Genomic DNA, 24588 nt, shown 5'->3' on the forward strand with positions numbered 1-24588 from the left:
CTCAACCGTGGTTCTATGTAAACTACACTGTCAAATCGACCTTTTAGTTTTAAACAGTAAAAAGTTTGAAACTGTAAACTGCTGAGAAGTGAAGGATAAGTGTAATAAACAGTGTCCTTTAAATGTCATTTAATTTTAATAGAGATACTTTTATATGGTTTCATTTAAACCTGAAACCACGTTTGATTTTTCAGAATCGTAGATATTGCACTTCAAACGATGCATTATGAAACCTATGCAAAATGTGAGTCGCATCAATCTGATCTGTTGGCTGAAGTGCAAATCTTTTTATTCAGGTGACAACAGAAAGACGTACTTTACAATCATTGTTGCTGTTTGGGACACATGAACCTGGCTGCTGTTCATTTGATGGAGAATGTAACAAGACACAAAACCAGCACAATTTAAAACAGTTATTCTTTTTTTAATTTAGTTCTCTCATCGGCAGGTGAGCTTTTTTTAGGGTGACAAATGAATTGCATCAGAAGTAGAAGCCTTACATGATCTCATACATGCTCTGTTCGGACGCGTCGGGGAAATATTACACGGCAACATTAGTCAAAACAAAACCACTACAGTTCAAGCTAATGGTCTGGTAGAATAAAAAGATAAGACAGATCCATCGCTAGACTCAACGGTGGCAGCAATACACAGGATTGCCCAAGCAGTAAAGTACACGTTCCTTTAAGAAACAGGGTGAGAGAACGCGAACAAAAAAACCTAAATTCTGGGTTTTTTTAATCCCCAATTCAAGTAGTATTTACCCCTTTTTTCATGTGTTTGTGTTTAGCTTCTTAATAAATTCAAGTTCAGCATGAAAAACAAAAAAACAAATGTCCAGATAATACGTGTTGGTGGAATAGAAAAAGGGAGACGAATGGAGGAAGAAAGCGAAGAGAAGATGAGGAGCGACATTCTGGATTCCTCCAGTAGGAGAACAAAAAGCAGCAGGTGAGGGGGAAGGGGGGGAGGCAGCCGTCTTCACCGTGTTGGGACTGGCTGTTCATTTCAGCAGGAGCTGGTGCGACTCGACAGCAACGTCCAAACCTGCGTCAGTTACCGACATGAATCCCGACTACATACTTGACCTTGGAAAGGGCTACACATCGAGGAGCAGTGGCAGTCTAGGTGAGTACCAATGTTTTCCACTCGCTAAGAGAAAAGAAATGTCAGGCTTGCTGGAGCCAATCCCAGCTGACAGAGGCGGTGAAGACCCTGGACGGGTTTGTCAGTCCATCATAGGGTTAAAGCCCTAAATACAACTCCAAATTCATAATCGCTTCCTCCTGTGTGTGAAGTACTGGGGATATTTTACAGAAATCAAGTTTGTCCCTGCTGCGGGAAAAGCAAACTAAACAGACGCGGTTAACTAACTCAGGTTTGGAGCTCAGAGCCTCACTGGCGCTGGGCAGAATAGCGCCCCTCGTTCGGCCCGGCGCCCCGTCCAGACCCGAAGCTGGGTTTCTGTGCCATTCCCCCACGCGTGGGAGGTCCTCGGGCTCCTCCCCCGCCACCTCCTATCCGCTCTCTGGGGCCGCCAGGCCCCCCGGGACCACGAGGCCTCACGTCCCGCCTGTCGCCCTCCCTTGCTGACCGGGTTTTCTTCTCCTCGACGTTGAGACGGATGTCGCCTCGGAACTTGATGGGCTGGTGAATGGATCGCAAATTACTATTAGAAAACGCGGGACATCTTTTAATTGACATTTAAACAGAACAAAGAGCCTCACCCTGTTGCTGAGGATCTTCTGCACTGGTTCAGAGTCGTCAAACACCACAAAGCCGAAGTTGGGAAGCTTCCCCCCACTGTTGATTCTCAGCTCCAGAACTGTACCGTACTCTGGAAAGCGAGAAAGTGAGGGTGTTAAAATGAGCATGTCAGTTTAGTGTAGTTGGGGGTCAAGAGGCCAGCAGCAGCAGCAGGCAACATTATTATAACATGAACAGTCAATACAGCATCACTTACGCTCAAAGAACTCCTTGAGTTCCGTCTTGTCCACGTCATGAGGGACGTTGCCCACAAACAGCTGGTGGGCATCAGGGTAACGGATCACCCTTCGGCCTTCAGACTCGCCCTGTTCGCCTTCACGAACTGTGAACAAGAGTCGTTGTTACAGGTGTGCCAGACGCGATAAGATCGCGGCGGCAAACACAGAAACAAGATGGCAGCCGCAGCTTTAAAAGCGAGAGTTGTGCCAGTCGTACCTGGCCGGGGTCCTCGGTGAACCTGTGGGGGACCTCCAGGCCTCTGTTCCCTCGGCCGCTGGTCTCTCTGTGGTCGCTGTGCTGCAGTTTGGGACTCTGACTTCACCTCCACTCTGGGCTGAAATGGCAGCAGAGAGAAAATGCATGCGAGAAACCATAGTGACTGGCATGGAGCAACAGTGACACCTGCTGTCACACACTACAACCTGCATTTTTGTTCAACAAAATTCTCATGCCAAGGTAACAAGACTCCTTAAATGTTTGACGCAAGTTAGACAATAATAAAATCATGTGGGGTCAGTTGTATCAAACAAGTCATGACAGTTAAATACGGCAGATAAAGACTCACAGGTGCTGTGGGAGGAGCTTTAACAACATGTGGTGGGAATCCTGAAGCGGGGACGACTCCACCAGGGGGCAGGTTCTTGCTTGTTACGGAGGCCCAGGAGAACGGCTGCAGAGAGACAGATTCCCTTACATGAAATATTTCCTAAACATGGAACGTCACTCAGATTGACACCAATAAGCGTGTTTTGGGGGACCCACCCTGTTCTCCTCCGGGGCTGCGGGGGCAGGCTCGGTCACGGCGGCAGGTTCTGTGGCAGCTGGGGCGAGGCTTTTCTCTGTCTGGTCATCAGCTGTGTGCGTTTCGGTTTGTGTATCCAGCATTGTTTCGGTCTTCAGATCCACTGGGGCTTCAGCTTCCTTCTCCACCTCTGGCTCAGGCTCGGGAGTCGCTGCAGCGGCTTCTTCGTCGTCACCAGGAGGAACAGGCTCAGAGCTGAATGAGAAAAATGCTTGTTACGATGAGGTGAAAGGGGCGTGTGGCCGCCAGTTTGCGGTTACACACCAGGGTGTCGGGTCATAGTACGGGGCTGACTCTTCCTGTGTGACGTCGGGAGAGGGAACCCGGGGCTCGATCTCTTCCACCTCGTCCTCAGATTCTGAAAGAGTCAGAACAATTTAAGGACCTTGTCACATTAACCTTTTCTGTCTGCTAAACATATGCGACGGCACCAAACGTGAGTTGCGATCATGATAAAGAACACATTCTCACCCTCGGGGGGCTCAGAGTCAGAGTCGCCGAAGACCTCATCCTGGTAGCGGAACACATCGTTGTGGACGTAGAACTTGTTCGCGACAGTCCCCTGCAAGAACCCCCAGAACGCATCAGCTCACACTCAGACAGCAAAAGATGCGTTGCCACAGTTAGCAAAACACACTAACCTCAGGCGCCAACACAAAGGTCTGCATGAACTTCCTCATGGGCTGCATGTTGTTGGACAGCTCACCCATCACCTGCACCACCACGCCCTCGTTCAGGGTGGCATGGGCGTCCACATGTCGGATCTTGGTGTGACAATCCCGGAAACTCAGGGCCATCACTCGCTTGTGGATCTCCTGTAGGGGCATCAAGTCAGGACTGTTGAAGTACTAGCGACGAATACTTTTGCTCCTAAAAGTTCAGGTCTGCTTCACTTTGACTTACAGATTGTCCATAAACAGCCTCGACTGGTTTGCCGTTGCTGTCCAGACCACCATGCACGTAAGACGAGTTCTTCCCATAAAACCTGAGCAGAGAGACCAGCCAGTCATTTGCGTCGGAGAGAAACTGCTCATTTAAATGTCCTTTGAGGACATATGAAAGCAGGTGAAAACAAAGCGTGAATAAAAGAGCGATACCTGTGAAGGTAGTCGGGGGCCTGGTTCAGGAGTGTGTAGTACTGTCGGACAAACTCCCGCCCGACCAGCTGGGCACTTGGCTTCTCCATCACCATTTCTTTGGTCAACTGGAAATGTCTGTGGAGGACAAAGGGGGGTGTTAGCATATCAAAAGGAGACAGCTAATGCCAGAGGAGGAGGGGAGTGATCAGACTAACAATAGCAAACAACGACATTCTGGCCTCAATTCAAATGGAATTAAAAACGCTGAGACGGCATCCTCAGGAGGTCAACAAGATTGAGGTGAATACACCACCAAACACTCACATGAAAGAGATTTTTTTATTGACAAAAATCAAAGCCTCACAAACATGCGAGAACAGAGTCTTGCATTCCACACGCCTCTCCACCACTTCCAGCCAGCAACAATCAAAACAGCAGCTTCAAGATGACGCTCCCGATGCTTCAACACCTTCTGAAATGTTACAAACAAGCGATTACACTCCACAAAACAAAGCTGACTAAACCGCGATCGATGGCAGGTCTGCCCTGGAAGAGCAGTTTCGCTGTATTTTTAGCCGAGGTTGAAGTCAGAGCTGATAAGATGTCTCAAGTGGCTGGGAAACGTTGGTATGCAGTCAAGTCGTTTGGTGACCTGGATGTGCCTCAGACAATCAGTTCGCAGAGAAGACTTTCAAGGGATGAGTCAAGCGATAGCATTAAGCAACCAGGCGCAACTACGACAGCGTGTGGAACGTTTAAAATCAAATCAAACACTTACAAAGAGCACAGCTACCTGCCTCCACATTTCGCAGCATGTGATGAGGTCCCAGACTCAATTAGGTCAACTGTTAGGCACCTTGTGGGCGAGGAATATGCTCTGGCAGGCGATCATTTAAGATGCAGTTTCAGCCCTGATTTTATGAAGCTTGTACCACAAGATGCCGCACCATCATGTGGCAACATGTTTCAGAGTAAAGCACAAATCTGATATTATGAATCACACACCTGGTTGATCAGCAGCAGCAGATGGTTTCAATGACCCTTCATGTGACTCACATCAGAAATGAAACTACAGTGCGCAGCAAGGAAAAAACGTCCTCACAGCCCCTTTAGTGAGAGATTTGACAATGAGACAGCAAATATTGTAGTAAGCAGCGTTTCATTCAGAAGTACTTGACCATCACTTGGGCAGAAAGGGTGGGTTGATTCGTTACTGACTGATCTGAAGCTCACCAGCGCCACCAGATGCTGAGGTTTACCACATTGAATCCGTCATCTGAAGTAATTCTTGCAATGCTTTAGACTCCAAAGAGATTAGAAGCTGGACCCTCGCCATTTCACCAAGGACACAGCTGAGCCAGTCGCTGAGAATTGAAAGCACTGCCAAATGGGGGCTTACCTCAGAGTAAAGATCATTTTAGCCATTTATATACCATACATGTGATACATAAATCCTTATGAGTCACTAAATAGTAATAAATAGTAGAATTACATCATAAAACTCGACACCAAGAAAACACAGATATATATGAAAAGTATCAAGACCAAGTCATGGCGACATGGCTTATAGCAAGAAGTCATTTGTAGTTAGATTATTTTAGGGACAATCCAAGTGCCAGCATTACATCTAGAGATCATAACAGAGCCAGCCATCAGCGCTCTGCTGATCTCATTTCCAGCTCCATTTCTTTGTGCATTTCATTTCCAAACAGAGATCACAAAAGTAATGGTGGATGTGTGTATTTACGAAAGCCACAAACAAATAGGATCCATCACAACTGCAACAGCAGTGAGCGTGTTTAGCGTGCGAACATGCCAAGGAAATCTGACTTTCAAATTGATTTCATTACCATTAATGAGTTGACTATGTAACTGCAATTGACTGAACATGCAACCTCTTTAAGAGGCACATCATTCTGTACTCTTCTATTACTGTCAATTACGAATGCGGCAACGGAAATATGATCCTGGTGATGTGATCATATTAACAGATGATTGTGACGCAGAGACGCAATCTAGAATTGAAGTCTGGTTATTGATCTGGTAGATGTGAGATGAACATCCTCTGGATCTTCAAGAGGACATGAAATACATTCTCTGCCATCACAGAAGATGAAAACAAGTGGGTTGTTTAGCTTCAACACACTTGAGCTTGGCAGGGTTAGTGGAGGGCTTTCTTAATGGGCTGTCTGCCACACCTGTCCACAAAACCCACCACCATCTGCTCCTACACAAGCAACAACAGGAGGAGCTGAATCCACAAGGCCTGGTCTGTTCTCTTTAGGTACAATAATACAAGACCCCATGTGAGCTTAAGAAGAACTGATCGTTGAGCCACACCAGGAGAGTTGGTGTGGAGGAAGTTCAAGCATGGCCGGGCAGACAAAGGCCTGACGAGGCTGGGGTGCTCTCACCACTGCCCGCCACCCCCACTTTGAACTACACTCTCAAAAATGTACAGTTTCAATGTCCACTGTAATCGATCCGAGTGTAGTTTTCAAACACAAGCGGGTCCCTGAACGCACCATTACCCATGTCGATCAAAGCTAACCGGGACTGAGCGTCCTCATCCGCCGGGCGACTCAACACGTGTCTCGGCTTGCCGAAGGGAAACCGTAGAGCGGTCTTAAAACAGAACTGAATCTATATTAGAGCTGAATTTAAAGGAAAACGGCGAGATTTACAGAGGTTTCTCGGGTAAATGAAAGTAAAATCATGGCGGCAAACAAGGACACAGGAGAGAGTCACGACCAGAGTAGCCCACACCGGGGCGGCGATTGACTCATGGAAACTGAGAACAATAGAGGCAGCTTCGTTTCGCCATTACACACACAGTGCAGTGCAACAGCGACAAACAAAAAGTCAACGCGGGCGTGAAAACGACCCGGAGTATCGTACAACTGTAAAATAAGGCCTCACCACCATGCTAACGCGTTAGCTGCTGCTAGCCGCTACCGTGTACGTCCTGGGGTAAAAACAGCAGTTCCGTTCATAAAAGCAACACCCAAAACACAAAACCAATGGCTAATGCTGACGGAAACACTTACCAGTGAGTCAATTATCAAAAAATGTCGCTCAGTAAAGTGATTTCTTTGAATCACCTCGTCGGTCGCCAGCGGCTTCACAACGTGCTGGAGTGCTCGCCGATGCCGGGTTCAGCTGCGCAGCCGAAAAAGACATCTCCACCCCTTTCGAGCGACACAACCAATCCGATTCAGACAAATAGACTAGGGCCAATCAGGCGATGGTGCTGTCCGATCTTCGACCAATCGCGGCATTGTGGAAGGTAGAAGGGGCGTTGGTTTTACAAACCTGCGTCCATCAGTTTCGAAAAAAGGGGGGAGGGAGAGGAGGGGGGTGCACTTCTATCGTAGTGACGCATGAGGGCGACACTTTATTGAAGCTGATTGGATTAAAGCAAATCAAATTAAACTGAAACACGCCACACGTTTTACGTCAAATCCGTGTTCTAAATTTTACATCAAAAAGCGTTCTAAAATAGTTTCACTGTGGACCACTTGAAACAGAGCAATGTCGTTTGTTCTTTTGACAAACTGGTCTGACTTGCAAAGCGCTTCCACCCAAGACTCGTTTGCATCACAATCCGATGTTCCATCAGATGGTTTCCTGCTTCCTGGTCTGCCTCTTCTCATATGCAAACACGGCCACCCTCGCCTCTCCACGATTCAGCTCCAGTTGTTTTGACTTGGGAGGTCACATGTGACTTCACTGGTGAGGTTACAAGCTCACACACACATCCACCAGCAGCCCGTTTCACTCTTCAGTTTCATACGAATGAAATATGTAGCAGTGTTGAGGAGCTCAGATGTGAAAGCAAGTCAGATAAAAAAAACCCTTTTTTTTAAACTAATGATGCCATGGTAAACTACCATGTATTTTCTTTTTATTTGGGAGTAAAATATTTAAGTATTTTTCTGGCTCTTGTCTATGAACTCGACATATAGTTCATCTTCAAATCAGGGATATTCACTTTTGCCTTGCAAATACGTTTGGTCCAGCTTTGACAATTACTGAAATAAATAAATCGACAAACAAATATGTTCATGTTAAATCAATGAAAAAATAAGGATACACTTAAATTCAGAAATAATAAAGAAATACTTTCAAACGATTAGTCAGCAAGTTAAATGCAATAAATGATAATGAGAGTGATATGAAAATAAATAAATCAGCTAAGAAGTGAATTGATAATTAAATAAGTGATAATTAGTGAAAAAGTGTAAAATATAAACATAAAGTATTATATACGCAAGTGAAATGATCATTAAAAATATAGTTTCAATAAATTCATGTTCGTAAATGTACCTAAATTAATACGGGAGCAAAAAATAAATAAAAACATATGAGCAGCCTTTCTATATGTTGTCAGAAGGAGGCGTTATGGCGTTCTTCTTCCTATATAAGGAGCCCGGGAGCACCGTGGAAACCTCTAAGGTTTGAGCTGCTCAGAGTGGAACTGGGATCAGCATTTATTATCCACACGAAGGAAACAATGGTGGACGGTTATGTGCCCTCACTGAGCCTCCCGTCTCCTCCTGAAGTTCCTGCTCAGAGGTGGAACTGGTTCTTGCGGTCGAGGCTCAGCTGTCGCACATTCCTGAGTCTGGAGGAGCCGGTGCTGATGGTGACTGGGTGCTGCGGCTCTCCCTGGAGACCAACACTGAAACCACATTCATCTCAATTCACACTCTCTCACACCAATTATGAAACAAATAAGCCTACAAAATATTGATAAATAATTATTAATGCGTATGATAACGTTATTAATATTTCAGACAAAACTGAGAATCATGACTTATATATTAAATAATATATATAAAAAAATATATATAATGGTTTGTGAATGAGAACATTAAAAACAGAGACAGCACTGGCCACAGTGATGAATGGATGAACTCTCGACACTTTGAATCAGCCTTTTATTCATGGAAAGCATTTTCCCGCGCCTTTATTGTCAGTAGAAACATGTGAATCTCAACCGGCGAGATTTCTCTCCGCGTCCACACAGAAACATCAGAACAGGCGTCCTCGTCACAGCAAACAGAAACAGACAGAAGTGAATCCACCACCCACACAGCAGTGCTCTTCTCGGAGGAAGCAAGCAGAGGGAGTTTATTTAGAAACTTTATTTTCCACTTTACAGTCTCGAATTTGAAAGCCCGGAACAAAGATATCGTTTCGTCCCCAACTACATTTACATCAGAGGTTTGGTTTGCTGGACAGACGTGGGTTAGTAAGGAGCTCTCTTTTGAATTTAGTGGTATATAAAATAAATTTAAAAACAACATTGCCATTAGCACCGTTACTCTTCTTGTGTTCTTCTTTTATTAAAGCATCAGCACCTTCTTCCTGTCGGCTGACGTCACAGGAGCTCAGACGATGAGGTCTTTGTCCACGTCCTCTGCAAAAACACCAGCAGCACATCTTTATTACACGACACATTTATATCAGCTAAATAAATAAGTCAATAAATAAAATGAGTTGTTGCCTATATTTTCCAGTTTAAAATGATTCCAATTTGTATAAGTTTCATAATATTTTTTATGGATCAATTTTGCACAATTTCCAATAATACAGTTAAAAAAAAAAAAAAAAAAAAAATATATATATATATATATATATATATATATATATATATTAAGAACATATCAATAAATATGTGCATGTTTCTGTTATACAAAAGTATGTCGATATTGGTACATAAATCATATGAAATAATACACATGTAACAAAACATAATACAGTAACAATAATTCAATAATTAACTCAATAATAAAAATAAAATATTTAAAATAATCTGGTAAAAAGATCTTTTTCATTATGTTCATTCATTGTGTTTAATAAATAGATGTTTTCAGAACAGTACAATTTTAATTACATCCATTTTTATATTCATATGTAAATAATATTTTGAACAAGAAAATAATATTAAAATATAAGAAATACAATAATCACTTATCAATTTTCCTAGATAATGTATTGAAATAAAAAATATCTAAAATATCATTCCATATGATGATACTTCTTTTAAAAAAATGTAAAGCATAACATTCATCTTGTAAGACTAATTTTACATTGAATTTGAAAACTTTGATGATGAAATGTGAAATAAATAACTGTAGTGTAAATATTAAAAATGGATACACAGGGAATCCAATTTTTTTTAAATGTCAAAATACATTATTATACTTTGCCCATCTGGGGGACCATTTTTTCATCATATGTAAATATAATTTCAGGAACGACAAGCTTTTTGTTTAGAAAAACTATTTGCTTGAACGTGTATTCAGAGTTCCGTCTCCTGCTCAGGAAAGCGGGGTGGGGCTTCCCAGTTGACCCGGAAAACTTGGAGCGTCTGAGTGATACTCACGCTCTTTGATGCCGAAGCAGTTGGCCCACTCCTCCAGGGCGATGTACTTGTCGCTGTCGGCGTCACACTCCTCGAAGAAGCGGGTGGTGCAGTGCTCCATGGGGATGAGGGGGGCACGCAGGGGGGCCAGCTCAGAGTGGGTCAGGTAGCTAAGCATCAGACGAGAACATCCAGTCAAGATAAACAACTCAGCGGTGAACCTGAAGAGAGCAGGGTGCAGTTACCCGTCGACAGGGTGCTGGTCCAGCTGGCCGAACTGCCAGTGGACGGGGAAGATGTACATGTTGTAGTTCTTCTGGAAGTCGTGAGCCAGCAGGTCCAGAGAGTGGTCGCCGGCCTGCAGACGCTTCTCGTTCTCGTAGATCTTCTGGACCTGAGGAAGAGAAGTGAAGTGGTCATGTGACCGCTGAAGCTCCCTCTGTGCTGCAGGGTGGTCGACTGAATGCTCTGTTTATATCGTGTCACAGCTGTATTTAATCCAGCTGAGAGGCTGTTTCCACTCAAGTTCAATTTATTTCAGCCACTAAATGAGTCTTGTGGAGCAGATGAACGGACCATAAGCCTTTTTTAGCTTCGGGTACAGATCACGTTTAGAAGTGACAAAGCCGCAGACGCATGAAACACTTGCGCTGAAAAAGAAGTGTGTCGGGATAGACTCACTCTGAGCTTCTGCTTCTCGTTCAGCAGGTTGTTTTGCTCGTCGCGCTCGTACAGAGTCACCAGAACGTTCTTCAGCCAGTCTCTCATGCGCAGAGGGAACTCGTTCAGCTCGGTGTCCATGCAGGGCTCGATGTCTGTGCAGACAGACAGGTTCATCAGCTATATCATGAGAAGGCGTTTATTTCAGCATTTATCTATCCAGACACGAACAATGGCCCCCAAACTCGCCTTGGATTAACCCCCACAAAATCCACTTCTGAAAGTCCTGGGTAATATAACAAAAGTCATTGTCCCCAAACTCCGACCCCAACCACACATATCTCTAGAACCCCGAACTTTTCAAACCCATACCATAGTCCAAATCTTACCCGAACCTATGAAGGACAAATACTTGTATCAGGTATCACCACCTCAACCTAACATCATCCCTTTGACCCTGTACTCAAACTTTAAAGGTACATTTAGGCTAACGTTTCTTACGGATCTGGATCCGGATACCTACCTGATACGTAGCTCTAATGAGACATGAAGAAGATATGACAATGGTGGAAATTCTCCATCTTCCAATTGCGATATATTTACCAGCCTCACCGACCACTGCCACCTACAACGCTGCCTGTGTTTCCTCTTTTGTGCAAGAGCTACAGGATCAATACTTCTCTCACAGTCGCCATGTTTGTTTTGGAGTTTATTGTCTTTTAACTCAGGGCTGCTCCCCCTGGTGGATATATTGGTGAACAGCAATAAGGAACGTGGAGAACACAAGGAAGCATATGATCAGTGATGCTAACATTGAAACGAAACAATTTCATATGTAAAGCCCAACCCAAACCCAACTCCAAAACCCTTGCCACAGTTCAAACTTCACCCTGACATCCTCAGAACAAATATTTGAATAGGGGCATCACCCTAAAAACCTTATCCTAACCTGACAACTTAAAGTGCCCAAACCTTCAGCCAACTGCACCATAACAGTCACCAACGTGAGTCTTTCTTAAACTGTTCTGTTTACCGAAGCCTGAACTTAAAGTCCTTCTCTAACCACTCACCCTGGTGCCAAGGTGCATCACCCCCTGACCCTGGAACATGCTCTGACCCTTGCTCTAAACCCCACCCCCAACAGCAAACATTTCAGAGGATTGGATCAGTGCATCATTCCTGAGATCAACTCAAATGAACCGACAATAGTGAGTTCATCAGACATCAACCCCCAATAAAGGCGCCCTGATCTCCAGTTGAACCCTTTAAACCAGACTCCTCCACTGGCTGTCTGAGTGTTTGAACAGTGGAAGAAATGTAGCCGACAAGTTTGGACGGCTCCTGCTGCTGAGCTGCAGCCTGACAGCACGTGACCGTCAGAGATTCTGAATAACTTTCCCTCCGCCTGCGACATGTTTAGAGCCAAGGCTTTGTCAAGTTTGGCGAGCGACGCTTCACACATGCTCCTGAGGGAACAGAAGCATCTGAGCTAACACATGTTCTCCAGTCGACTTCAACGGTGTGAAAACAAACGCTGATTCTTAGCAGAATCAGAAACATGTTGACTTCTGGCACAGACTTGTCACAGGCAGCACTTGCTGCTCCGCCTCTGGGAGACTTGTGCGATTGTGTTGCCAGGCCTTCCCTGCTGCTGTGAACCAGCCGGACAGCAAGCGTGAGAACTCACATTTGCAGGGGCCGATGTAGTCGAGGTGCAGCTTGTGTCCCTTCTTGGTTCCCTCCAGGGCGCACTTGGTGGCCAGGAAGTGGCAGGAGGTGTCGTAGGTCTTGTTGTCGGTGCCGCACACCTGGAGAAGAATCGAAGAGAAGATTGCACTTACCGTCACAACCACTACATTTTCTGCCTCTACTCATCATTCTGCAACAGCGCCACCACCTGACCATTGCTTCTACGGCCACCAAAACAGCACTACTCTACTAAAACTACCACTTTGACTAACTAACGAATCCTAAACTACTACTGCAACCGCCATAAGTACTACTACACTACTCCCTACTTTCACTGTTTAGTTCTTCAACTACAAGTATAACATGAGGACTTTAGGACATCCACTACTAACAACTCCAGTGACCGTCTGCTACACACTGTGTAAGCGGTTGTGTGACTCACGTGTTCGAACTCTCCCTCGGCGGCGGGGCAGGTGGTGGGGTCCTGGCACACACACATGGGGGTGTTGCTCTCATCCACCTCGCACACTTTGCCCTTCTTGCAGTGGTGGTTCAGGCAGGGGTCTGAGGACGGACGGTCAGTGAAGACATCGCTCAACAGAAACTCTCCTCCCTGTAGAACCAGAACCCTGGACCCGCTCTGGCCCGGTTCTGCTGGTGTTGCCTGTGGCTGGTGGTTTTGGGGTCGAGCTGCTTTTGTGACTACGAACATGTAATTAGTGACGCTCCCCACTGGGGCGACACACTCTCTCATTATGGTCTGATCCTGCTGCTGTGGAGGACGAGCCAGTGTCTACAGTGGAAACCACAGACACACAAAGCTCCGCCGAACTACGCACTTTACTCCATCACAGCAGTTCACTTGACAGAGATTCAATATAGGTTTGTGTGTTTAGTGCCACTACTTCTATTTGTCCATGCTTGTACGTTCATTTGTGTCAGAACCTGTCACTGTTTGTGTGACTTGGTGTGGTGCGTTTCAATATATTTTTGTGTGCACACATTTGTTTGCGTGTCTGTGTGTGTACTGACTCTCAGCAGGGACTTCCTCCTCCTCTTCCTCCACCTCGATGGCCTCATCAAACTCTCCGACGTCGATCTGCACAGGGTTTGCCCCCTCGGCCTCCTGGCAACACAGGTCACAGCAGAAACACTTGAAACCTTCAGCACTGTAGGGAGTCGACAAGAGCTGTTCGTCCTCTGAAAACCGCCTCCAACTCTCTGGCTCTACACGTCACCGGTGAAGATGCCTGGGAGCCAACGGCCAACAACAACAAGCAGCTGGATCTACATGTGGTGAAGCCATGAGGAAGAGAAAACGCTAATAGCTTCCTGAGTCGTCGGGCAGAACCAAGGCCCGGCTAAAATTAACAGCTGTGGGATCTCTGGTCCCGCTGGACCGCCGGAGCAGGAAGCTATAAAGCCTTCACATGCAGACTCGCATGCTTGTGCCATGACCATTTAACGTTCCGGAATAGATAGTTTATCTACCTGCCAAAATGTTATGACCACTGCTATTGAAGTTATATATAAAATCATTCAGGTCAGCGCTCCGGGGTCACCCTCCCTGATCCTCTCCTCTTCAGCCATAAACCTACTGGACTTCATCTCCAACGGTCTTGGTTTAACACCGTTTATCCACTCCACATGTCCAAATGATCTGTCCTTCCTTTGTCTCCAAACTTCTCCCTCTGATAGACTCATTACTGATCCTGTCCCCTCTAGTCTCTCTACATGAGGACCTCAGTATCTCCATCTCTGACTCTTCGCACTCACTGACTTTTCTCAACGGTGTCCGCTGATTCCAGCTGTGTTTTTTTTTTCTCTGGTGATAAAAGCTTATGTTTCAGTTGAAGCAGCTGTTCATAAACCTCACTCTCTGATGAGAGAAGAAGAATCTCGGGAAGCTCTGGGAAACCACCAGCTATCACTGCACACCAGTGAGGTAGTTTCTGAACGTTCACTCTGATTATACCTGGGTCGCAGTGGCGAGAAAGTTAGGTTGAAATGAGCGTCAGGTGGTTTGGGTTTGATAAACTGCAGCAGCAGTTCAGCATGAGAAACACCAGTATTGTGAGGCGTCACCAGGTTTACAAAAACCCAGCGGCCTATTTAAAGTTGCAACTTTGGATGTTCTGCAAGAACTCTCCTGGAACATCTGGACTGACCTCAACAACAAGCTCCTCAGCAACTGGCTCTTCCACGACGACCTCCTCCTCGGTCTGTAACACATAAACACGAGCGTTCAGTGGCGGGAGCACGCATTAAAAAAAAAAGCTCCCCTCTGGGGTTTTATCGAAGAGGGAACACACCCCGCTCCAGCTGGAGACGAGAGGAAGACATCAGGCAGGAAATGAGAGAGACGCTCTCATGGAAACACAAAGAGAGGAACACACCCGTAAAGCACCAGACAAAAGAAGGCTCCTCAAACAAGTGCACTGTGGAGCAGTTTATAGTTCCACGTTCAAAGACAAACATACGCTCTTCTCAGCTAAACAGAACAGAAGGCAGGTCAGCCAAGTCAGAAGAGAAGCAGAGAATTAGATACTCACCGGAGCAGCCATGGCGTGGCCAGCCAGGCACAGGAGGAACACGATCCAAACCCTCATCTTCAAAGTCTGTGGCGACAGGATAAGACAAAGGATTCAAACCTGAGCTCAAATGAAAGTCTTACACCATTATATATAAAGAGCCATGAGCACATCGATGGAGCCTTGCAGGTCTGTTGATAAATTGTGGGAGAAGCCAATGAGCAAGACGCTGTGACAGATTCCTATGCTATTTTTTTTATTTTGAGGAACCACCCATCCATCCATCTATCCTCATCTGCTTATCTGTTGCCGGGTCGACGGGGCAGCGGCTTGGTTGCGGGTTGCGCCAAACACCCTTCTCCCAGGCAACATCCACGAGCTCTGAGAGATCATTTCAGCCACTTGGATCCGGGTTCATAAATGACCATACTGTTGGTAAAGAGTAGTACAGAAAAAGTTGAAATTAATAGTTAATGGTTAATTAATAAAACTAATCTAAAAAATAGCTTTTAATGTATCAAGAAAAATTAAAACCAATTGTTGACTTTTTTATGTTGGAGGTGTGACTTTGTTGCATATCATGTATTTAATTTCAGGACCCAAGAATTTATTTCTATGAGGGAAAAAAGGTACTACAATTAATGTTCACAAACAATGAATTAAATTAATGTGATACTGAGTTTTAAAAATTAATTAAATTAAATTGATAAATTAAAAATATGCTGTTTGTATACTGGATTTTTAGGGATTTGAATCTTGAATAAGTTGTTGCTGTTTGTGTAGCTGAGCCAGAAAAGAAGGAAGGTTTTAAACTGGTACAGTTGAATTCCACAGCTGACATCCACAGTGGGTTCTGTCTAATAATGTTCATCACAAGTGGACAGGAACATCAGCGTGACGCTGGCATACAGAGTCAGTGCCACCTTCCAACCCACAAACGTTTCTGTGAACGGAGATCCACCACTGGCAGCTCAGTCCTCCCCCACTCTATATTTAATGCCTTTTTCCATATTTGGAAGCAAATGTTTCCACAATTCACACAGCCCTTTACGGTAAACGCATGTTTGTAAAGCCAGAGTTGGGATCAGTGGTCGCTCTTCCACCAAGGACACTTACATAACCATGGAACGGATGAGTTCAACACGCAACCCTTCCAGCTCTGGCTTTCACACCGTCATGTGGCACATGTGTGTTCCACGCCAGGTTGACTAGCATACAGTAGAGGTGAGGACTAAAACCAGCAACCTGATCACCAACTGAACAGCCACTTTAATACTTCGGTACACCAAAAGATTGATGATGCCACAGATCACAATTGATTTCTATGAAAATTGCTGACCCGCTGTGAGCAGGATTCGAACCTGCGCAGGGAGACCCCATTAGATTTCGAGTCTAACGCCTTAACCACTCGGCCATCACAGCGATGGACTATAAGAGTTCCCAACAGGGGGCAGACCTTTAAGATGCAGGACAGCAGTGGACGAAGGGACACCTTGTTAATTCCAAGGTGGGGGAGGGTCCTCTCGTGTTTCATACCACCACAGCACCACGGAACTGAAGCCTGAATGTGAGCTAAACCTCAGTAGCTATGGATGCATCTAGAACCTCCATCGTTGTCTGCGTATGAGGAGTCTGACTCGGGAGGTTTCCTCACCAAATGAAGCCATAGATTGGGAAAGCCAAGCTGCTCACCATCGCCACAAATTCAGGCTGCTCGGGTGACTGGGCTCCATTGTTGTGACCACTGGTTTCCCTGCTGGGCGACTAAACATGGCCCCTTTCTGTTGGTAATGAAGCCTGATGTTGAGTCTGTACGACTGTTTCATCTCTCGGACCAGACATCAAGATGATGTGGAATCATCTCAGATCTGGCTAACAACTCAAGGTTTGCCCCGACACGTCCAGAGGTTCACTATCGCATGCTGCTGTGAAGAAATTCCATCAGGCGATCCGACACATTTTGGGCCCACGACGGAGCACAGCGGGCGATCAGGACGGATAATGAGAGAGACAATAGTTGGAATTCCTGCACCTCAGGAGCTTCAATAATCCTCTTTAAAATCTGTCTGTTCTGTCAACATCTCCACAAGGTTGTGCTACTCAAACATTCCCTCTGGGTTATTAAATGTAGCGCATACAGGAATAGTACGTGCCACTCGGGCCTCTCGACTAAAGTGAATAGAAGGGCGTGTTTGAACAGAAACAGTTTAAGTGTTGACATTGTGAGGCTTGTTGAACCCTTGAGCAACGCAACAGAACAAAGGACTAGTGGCTTAAACTGTAGGATGCGACTAAAGATCGGACTTTAATCTGCTCATGGGAATCAAATTGAGAACCCGACATGATTCACCTCGTGTTAGCTAGTCAGTTTATCAATGTGTGATTCATTTGATCTTTATAAGAGCAACAAGGACTACGAAATTGTTTGCTGAAACGTTTGGACCACTGGCAGATTTGTGTGAGCTGAAGCGGCAAGGCAAAGAGAGACCTGAGGTCTGCAGCGCCCCCTGGCAAAGAATGAATCGTTGAAATTGTAAAAAAAGTCCCACAAAAGTGACCACTGTTCAGGGCTAAAGGTTAAAAAGCTGCTCTAAGACATGGAAAAGTACAGCTGTCTCTGTTGTCCTGAGGGCCTCTGTACGGGTCTGACAGGAAGCTTCATTAAAACTCTGTAATGTCTGATGGAGGGAAGCTAAAGGCAAGTGGAAATAACTAACGCCATAGAGAAGCATGGGGTCAGTGTTTCAGCTGGATGGACAGGGTGTTCCCGTCCACTCCTTCTTAGACCTGCTTGGTCAGGGAGTCATTTGGCCCGGGCCTGGGGGGACTGACGTAACAGCAAAACAAATTATTTTATTTGGAAAGTGGCTCTCATAATCAAACAGGACGGAGGCTAAAAGGGAAACTTCAGGCTCATAAAGAAGCTCTTTTACCCTCAAACGCATCTAATCTGGTCGGTGACTCAGCTCAGCAAGTGCAAACTCGCAGTGGAGGAAAACAACCCGAAGCCTGGACGGATATCTGCCTGACTTTCTCCCTAATGATTCTTGTTTCCCCTCCAGTGCTTGCGACGATTTAGAGGAATTCTTTCTGCTTCTCCTCGGTGATAGGGCAGACAGGTCTGAAAGCCTGAAATAACAACCTGCGGTGATTTGTGTGCTTGCAAACACGGCAGACAAACAACACTGACACGCGAAAGGAGCGAAGAATTTGGCAAATAACAGGGATTTCCTTTGACTCCATTGGATTTAGTTGGCACGGAATTATCAGACACTGAGTTGTCATTCACTCATTATCTTGGAATCTTCTAGTAAATGAGAACGAGAGGATAGCAGCTACAAAATAATTTGTGTTGTGAACTTCAAAGAAACCAGGTACTATAGCAGACAAAGAGAGGGCAGACCCCATTGGATTTCAAGTCTTCAGCACCTCAACCACTCGGCCAAAGATCACAACAGAAAAATGGCCCCAGGTCATGATAAAAAGGTAAAAAAAGAAGGTGGAGCTGGTTTCACTGGAGTTTGCTCAAATCATCCTGTTGGGCATCACCACAACCATTAAAGTTAAAACAAGAGGCGGTGGCTCAACAGGAAAGGGGAAAGAAGATAGTGAAGCCAAGTATGGCTTGGCCATACTAAAGAGTTGATGCAACTCTATAAGAATTGTCAACTGCAAAGATGAACAGGATTTGAACGTGCACATAGAGACCCCATTAGATTTCGAGTCTAACGGCTTAACCACAGGGGAAAGCTGACCCCAGGTCACGGTAAAAAAGGTGTTTGACCGGTGTAGTCTGGACAGTATAATCACATCACCCATTCAGGCTGAAGCTAGAGGTTGTGACTCAAGCGAAAAAGGGCTCGATGTGGTGATACAGGTTACCCACTGACCAGCAACATTAGTTTTCAGGGCGAACATCCATACGAAATGTTAATGATGGCGCAGATCACAACAGATTTCACTGGCGATCCATTTGACATTGTGATAACAAAGAGTCGACGCAACTCTACGAAAATTGTCAACGTCGCTGTGAACAGGATTCGAACCTGTGCAGGGAGACCCCATTAGATTTCGAGTCTAACGCCTTAACCACTCGGCCATCACAGCTGAAAGCAGACCTTGGGTCACGGTAAAACATCGGTTATAAATCATCGGTTCAAGTATGGTTGCCAGTGAAGATGTAGGTCTAGAGAGGTCTAGTGAAGGACATTTGTATTCGAACGGAGCATCAAAATAAGCTTGTCGTTGTTGTCAAAGTCACTGTGAACAGGAGTCAAAATGGCGCACGGAGACCCCATTAGATGTTGAGTCTTAACCACTCAGCCATGACAGCTGAAAGCTGACCTCAGGTCATGGTAAAAAGGTGATCTTGGCTTCGCAGGAGTTTGACAGGTTTAAGTCTGATTACCAGTGAAGATGTAGAGGTAGGTAGAGAGGACATTTGTATTCGGACAGAGCATCAAAATAACCAGGGAAGTCCACCGAAGAAGCAAGCAGTATAATCACAATGAACCGTTAAGGCTGAGGCTGGAGGCAGTTTGACATTCTGATATCAAACAGTCGATGAAAATCGTTCATCCGTGGCAAAGCTAAAGTCGCTGTGAACAGGATTCGAACCTGTGCAGGGAGACCCCATTAGATTTCGAGTCTAACGCCTTAACCACTCGGCCATCACAGCTGGAGGCTCATCACAGACTACGGTAAAAAGGTGGTCTGGGTTTCACTGGAGTTTGCGAGGTTCATGAAGGTTTGTATTCGGACAGTATAATCACAATGAACCATTAAGGCTGAATCTAGAGGTGGTGGCTCCACCAGATAGTTATGTGGGGATACAGGTTATCCAGTGAGCAGCAACATTGGTTTTTCAGGGCGAGTTAGATTGAAAGGTTAATGATGGAACAGATCACCATCGATTTCACTGCCAACCCATCTGATATTTTCATATCAGTTGACACAAAGCTAAAATCGCTGTGAACAGGATTCGAACCTGTGCAGGGAGACCCCATTAGATTTCGAGTCTAACGCCTTAACCACTCGGCCATCACAGCCACAAGAAGTCGACTTCAGGTCATCAACAATGAAGGCAGCCATTGTTAAGCAGCGCTCATTCTCCATCAGGTGCAAATCTGTCTGGGACCTCAAGGAGCTTGTGGTGTTAAGAAAAGCATTTCCTCACCTGGAAAATGGTTATTACAACGGAATAAAACGACCTAAATAAATCAACCTTGGTCACTTGTCACTACTAAAGGAACGCGTTTCAGCACGAGAAATGTCCTACAAATGCCAAAAAAGAAGGCATCTTTGACCACTTTAACCAAGCGGTCGGACCCTGCACACTGAGTGAAACTGTGTGTGAGAGCTACCTGTGGTTACATTCCTGAAAAGGCCACAATCAGAAAGCCTCATCAAAAGATCGGGGGAAGGGCTGAGCAGCTCAAGTGACAGGGAACTCAGGTTACACACATCCTGACTTTCCTCTCTGTTTCCACTGCTTCTGTTGTTCACCGGATCATTCTGTGAAACCAAGTGTGTTCAGCCAGCCGAGGTTGACTCACCCCCCAAAATCCATAGTTCATCAGGGACAGGTTCAACAGAAAACATCCAATAATCTAGTGTTCGCTCGGGGTTGAAGCTGTTTTAAGTGTAGTGCAAGGAGGAATTGAAGCTGCAAGCCAGGGGACACCTGAAACACCCGGTCAGGAATCATCTCACTCAGCTCTGAGCAAAACAGAAGGATGGCGGACGATAACACAGCTGAGCTCTCACCAGGCAGAATTCACCCCATTGATGCCTGGACTGCCATTTTGTAAACACATATCTGGCTGAAACCGACTGGAAACTGTCGAGTTTACCACATAAATAATCCGCTCCTTCACACATCTATAATTCATCTGCCCCACCACATCGCAGGCCAAGTCTCCCTCTGAGCTTTACCATCAGCCGTCAGGGATTTATTGATACAACAGTTCACATTTTACAGCTGTGTTTTCTCCCACCGACCACAAAGTGCTCAGCGGCGACTTGCTGCCAGTTTGTGATCTCCTGAGAGAAGAGGCATCAAGGTTTGAAGGAGAGCACGGCGCCCAGACAGGGAACCTCCAGGGGTCGCCCTCTAGCAGAATGTTGTTTGTGAGTTTCCCCGAAGCAAAAAGAGAGATGTAAACACGCTGCGAGCAGGACCTGAACCTACATGGGGAGACTCCATTTGATTTCAAGTCTAACGCCATAACTGTTTTGCCATCACGGCTGGGCATGGACAATAGAAACAGCTTGCTGGACACCTGGGTCAATGAAAACCCGGTGAAAGTTTTGTCAAGTGGACTTTCATGTGCATCTTCATGAGCCCCCAGAGGGCGCTCACAAGTGAAGGAAAGACATTTGAGTGAAGGGCACCCAGGCAGGTGGTGGGTCTCCTTCAGTGGGGTGACATGTTTCTAACCATAGGACAAATGGCGCCCTTTGAAAGCTAAAGTGGAGCCACTGGACTTATTTTCATTTTCATCCTTTGATTTCGCTCACTCCAAACTTTAAGCATGAATTGGATTCCAGCGACAGACTGTGGAGACACCATTCAAGCAAGGTTCACACCTCAAGCTACAGAGAAAACGTTCTCTCTCAAGCTCCGTCTTCTGCTCTCCACTCCTCCATCTTCCCTGCTGGTCCACAAGCCTGCAGGTTCTCCTCTCCACGTCTGACATCAGCACAATCCCTGCTTCCTGTCGGGGGATTCAAGCTCCTGGGGCAGTTGCCAGGCTGGCGCTGTTTTTCCCATCATGCTCTGCCCCAACACTCCTCCACCCAACTCTGCCACCTCAACAATTCACCAGCCAGAGAGTCTCTGTCCACGTCACCGGCGCAGACAAGCACTCGACCAGACTCGCCGGCAAAGCTCCAAACACGTCAAGCAATTAAAGCAGCTGCTTCATTTGCATGAGAAGAACAAGAACAAGAGAGTAGTGATTTGACAGAAAGCTCCGAGGTGGCACGGACGTGGGAAGCTTTTGTCTGCCGCTAAAGTGATGAGTGAGTCAAAATAAGACTCCCTTAGAAATCAATATTGGACTTTGTCTTAAAATAAATCACAATATATATTTTCTATTTTGGTGTGTCATCTTTATTTGACTTTTATAAACAGTTAACACAACTACTTTCTTTAGTGATGAAATGAAATAACCAAAACATTTATACAAAAAGAGGAAAAAATAGAAGTCTTTTCTACAACACTGTCCGTCATATTTATGGATTACATTGAAAAAGCATAGTTTCTGAGGTAATTTATTTACTTAATTTATTCCTAATTTTCTCTGTTAACATTTTGACGTTTCTCTCACATTTATTTTTTAATTGTGTGTTAATACTGTCAACACCTGTAACCTAAAAAAAACAACCTGGAAAATATCATTTTCTCAGTGAACTTCAGCTTCACCTTTGTTCTCCAGTCAGACCCATAATGAGCTGCAATTGTTCCTCTTTGTTTGAAGATAATAACCAATTATTCAATCTGTTATTCACTGAAACTCTTTCATTGTGATATTAAAAGCAGATATAAAGTTGTTTACAGTTAAAGACAATATAAAAACCCTTTGGTGTTGATGAACATTGCGATATAACAAATCATAAAAGTGACAAAATGTTGTTCTCAGGTTTAGAACTTCAACACGCTGGTGCACCAAATGGCTACAAGTTGAGACGTCACAGCTGAAACTACAATAGAGGTTTTGTTTCTAGTTTTCCCTTCAGTCTCGGCCGGATTATTGGGTTCGAGCTATGAAAGCACAGAGGAATTGTTCAGGATCGAGGGCATGGCTCTGCAGGGAGATGCATGAAAGGCTTGCTGATTTTCGCTAAATCCAGAGTGAATTTGATGCTGAGAATGAAGGTATTGATAACATTGACCATCTTTCAAAGCAGCAGATGGATGTTCAACTCAAATCACTGGGCAACTGTTATTTGTTATCCTGATCATCGGACTGTTTCGACTGTCAGATCAGACTCAAAAGATACCTGTCCTCCAATAAAAACTTCCTGAAGACTGTGAAGCAGAAAGGAGTCTTTATTTGGACCAGAATTTAAACTCCTGGAAAGACTTCTGCTCCAAAATCTTCTTGGAGGTTGCAGCACAGCAGAGGAATGATAAATGAAGAAGAGGAGGTGGCGGAGGGAAGACATGCTCGAACATCACTTGTCAAGTTTCCTCTTTTTCTTGAAGGAATCTCATCTTTTAGCAGCTGCTAACTGCTCACCATGGCAACACTGCATTCCTTCACGCGAGAGTCATCAGTGCGGGGGAGGAGGGAAGGATGGGGGGTTCAGAGAGATGTTTGCACGACTCAAAAATATATGAAATTATGGTTCGTTGTTGCGTTGAGTCAAACAGAAGTTGTGTGAGAGCCTCAGCCTTGTCGCCCTCCCTCCCCCCTCCTGCCGATGTGGCACACAATCCCCCCTCAGAGAACAGAACCTCATAATCACAGTGTGAGGAGTCATTTTCCACGCAGGTGCTTTGCTTAATGACAGAGGTGGTTCCACGGCTCACACAGCCTTCTGTCCCTACAGTCTCTCCTCAATCCAAGCAGTTGGACACGTGCACAAGGTCAGAACTTTTTTGTTCTTACTTTCAGTGTGCATTTCACAGGCTCAAAGAGAAAACTACAAAAGTGATTTCAGAACTACAAAAGTGAGTCAGAGTGGAAGCCCTTACCTTCAGCTTTGCAGAGCAGGGAAAGCAGGAGCGAAGTCAGCAGTGTGCGGCACCAGGGACGATCTAAAAGTTCTGCTGCTTCACGCTGAAGACATTTGCTCTGGGACGTCCCACTTAGCCACCGGGACCCTCCGCCCCCCTTCCTTTGCTCAAACCTTCCATTACTCCCTCCTGTCGGTCGAGCCGTGGTGGGCTGGGCCAGCGCTGCTCTCCCACCACATCACACCAGTGTGACAAACAAGAAGAAGAAACTTTCAGAAGGAATTCAATAAAAAGAGACTGTTGATGTGAAGGAGTGATAGCAACAGTTTGGGCAAGAAAGGAAGGAAAGGAGGAAAGAAAAATGTGCTAGAGGGTGGAAGACTGGAGGATTAGAAAGTGATGGAGGAGAGGATAGATAAGTGCAGGGGAGAAAGAAATAGGAACCACTGATAGAATGTGCATGTAAAAGGAGGACAGGATTATGTGTTGAAGAAAATTGGAGAAAAGTTCGGGGGAAGAAAGGAATGCAGGCAAGTAAAGGGGAGGATGGTAGGATGGATGTCAGGTTAAAGATGGGGTTGAGAGGATGCATGAAGGAAGTATAAAACAAATGAAAGGAGGTTGGAAAACTAATCAAAGAGGAATGGAGTCAAGAATAAGGAAGGATGTGGTGGAATAAGGAAGAGATGAAATGAAGGACAGCTGCAATGAAGGAAAACAGAATGATGGCGTGGACTTAGATATAAAGGAGAAGGTAAGTGTGGTAATGGAGAAGAGAGTGAGTGATG

General features: G+C 45.4%; 2 protein-coding genes and 4 non-coding genes across 7 annotated transcripts; all 6 read right to left on the bottom strand.

Annotated features, from left to right (window-relative positions):
- Nucleotides 1-285: 285 nt before the first annotated feature.
- Nucleotides 286-7031, bottom strand: g3bp1 (GTPase activating protein (SH3 domain) binding protein 1). 2 transcript variants are annotated; one of them, XM_053879091.1, is made up of 12 exons: nt 6915-7031; nt 3886-4002; nt 3692-3773; nt 3430-3603; nt 3260-3350; nt 3053-3146; nt 2749-2983; nt 2552-2656; nt 2203-2320; nt 1964-2089; nt 1728-1837; nt 287-1647 (listed from the first exon to the last, which is right to left on the bottom strand). In XM_053879091.1, exons 2-12 carry the CDS (start codon nt 3978-3980, stop codon nt 1396-1398), a joined length of 1482 nt encoding a protein of 493 aa, XP_053735066.1. In that variant the 5' UTR covers nt 3981-4002; nt 6915-7031; the 3' UTR covers nt 287-1395. The 2 variants fall into 2 exon arrangements, with proteins under 2 accessions (XP_053735067.1, XP_053735066.1); XM_053879092.1 differs by lacking the exon at nt 6915-7031 and having other exon boundaries at nt 286-1647; nt 3886-4001.
- A 1762-nt stretch (nt 7032-8793) lies between these two features.
- sparc (secreted protein, acidic, cysteine-rich (osteonectin)) lies at nt 8794-23912 on the bottom strand. The gene is made up of 10 exons (XM_053879786.1): nt 23819-23912; nt 15139-15204; nt 14755-14808; nt 13619-13712; nt 13029-13150; nt 12585-12705; nt 10919-11052; nt 10483-10631; nt 10259-10407; nt 8794-9289 (listed from the first exon to the last, which is right to left on the bottom strand). Exons 2-10 carry the CDS (start codon nt 15193-15195, stop codon nt 9261-9263), a joined length of 909 nt encoding a protein of 302 aa, XP_053735761.1. The 5' UTR covers nt 15196-15204; nt 23819-23912; the 3' UTR covers nt 8794-9260.
- On the bottom strand, nt 16458-16539 carry trnas-cga (transfer RNA serine (anticodon CGA)). Its single transcript has one exon. It is a non-coding gene; the product is annotated as a tRNA-Ser (tRNA).
- Nucleotides 19143-19224, bottom strand: trnas-cga (transfer RNA serine (anticodon CGA)). Its single transcript has one exon. It is a non-coding gene; the product is annotated as a tRNA-Ser (tRNA).
- trnas-cga (transfer RNA serine (anticodon CGA)) lies at nt 19714-19795 on the bottom strand. The gene has a single exon. It is a non-coding gene; the product is annotated as a tRNA-Ser (tRNA).
- Nucleotides 20084-20165, bottom strand: trnas-cga (transfer RNA serine (anticodon CGA)). Its single transcript has one exon. It is a non-coding gene; the product is annotated as a tRNA-Ser (tRNA).
- Nucleotides 23913-24588: the final 676 nt, after the last annotated feature.

Source organism: Synchiropus splendidus, chromosome 11 (genome assembly GCF_027744825.2).
Source record: "Synchiropus splendidus isolate RoL2022-P1 chromosome 11, RoL_Sspl_1.0, whole genome shotgun sequence".
Lineage (NCBI taxonomy): Eukaryota > Metazoa > Chordata > Actinopteri > Syngnathiformes > Callionymidae > Synchiropus > Synchiropus splendidus.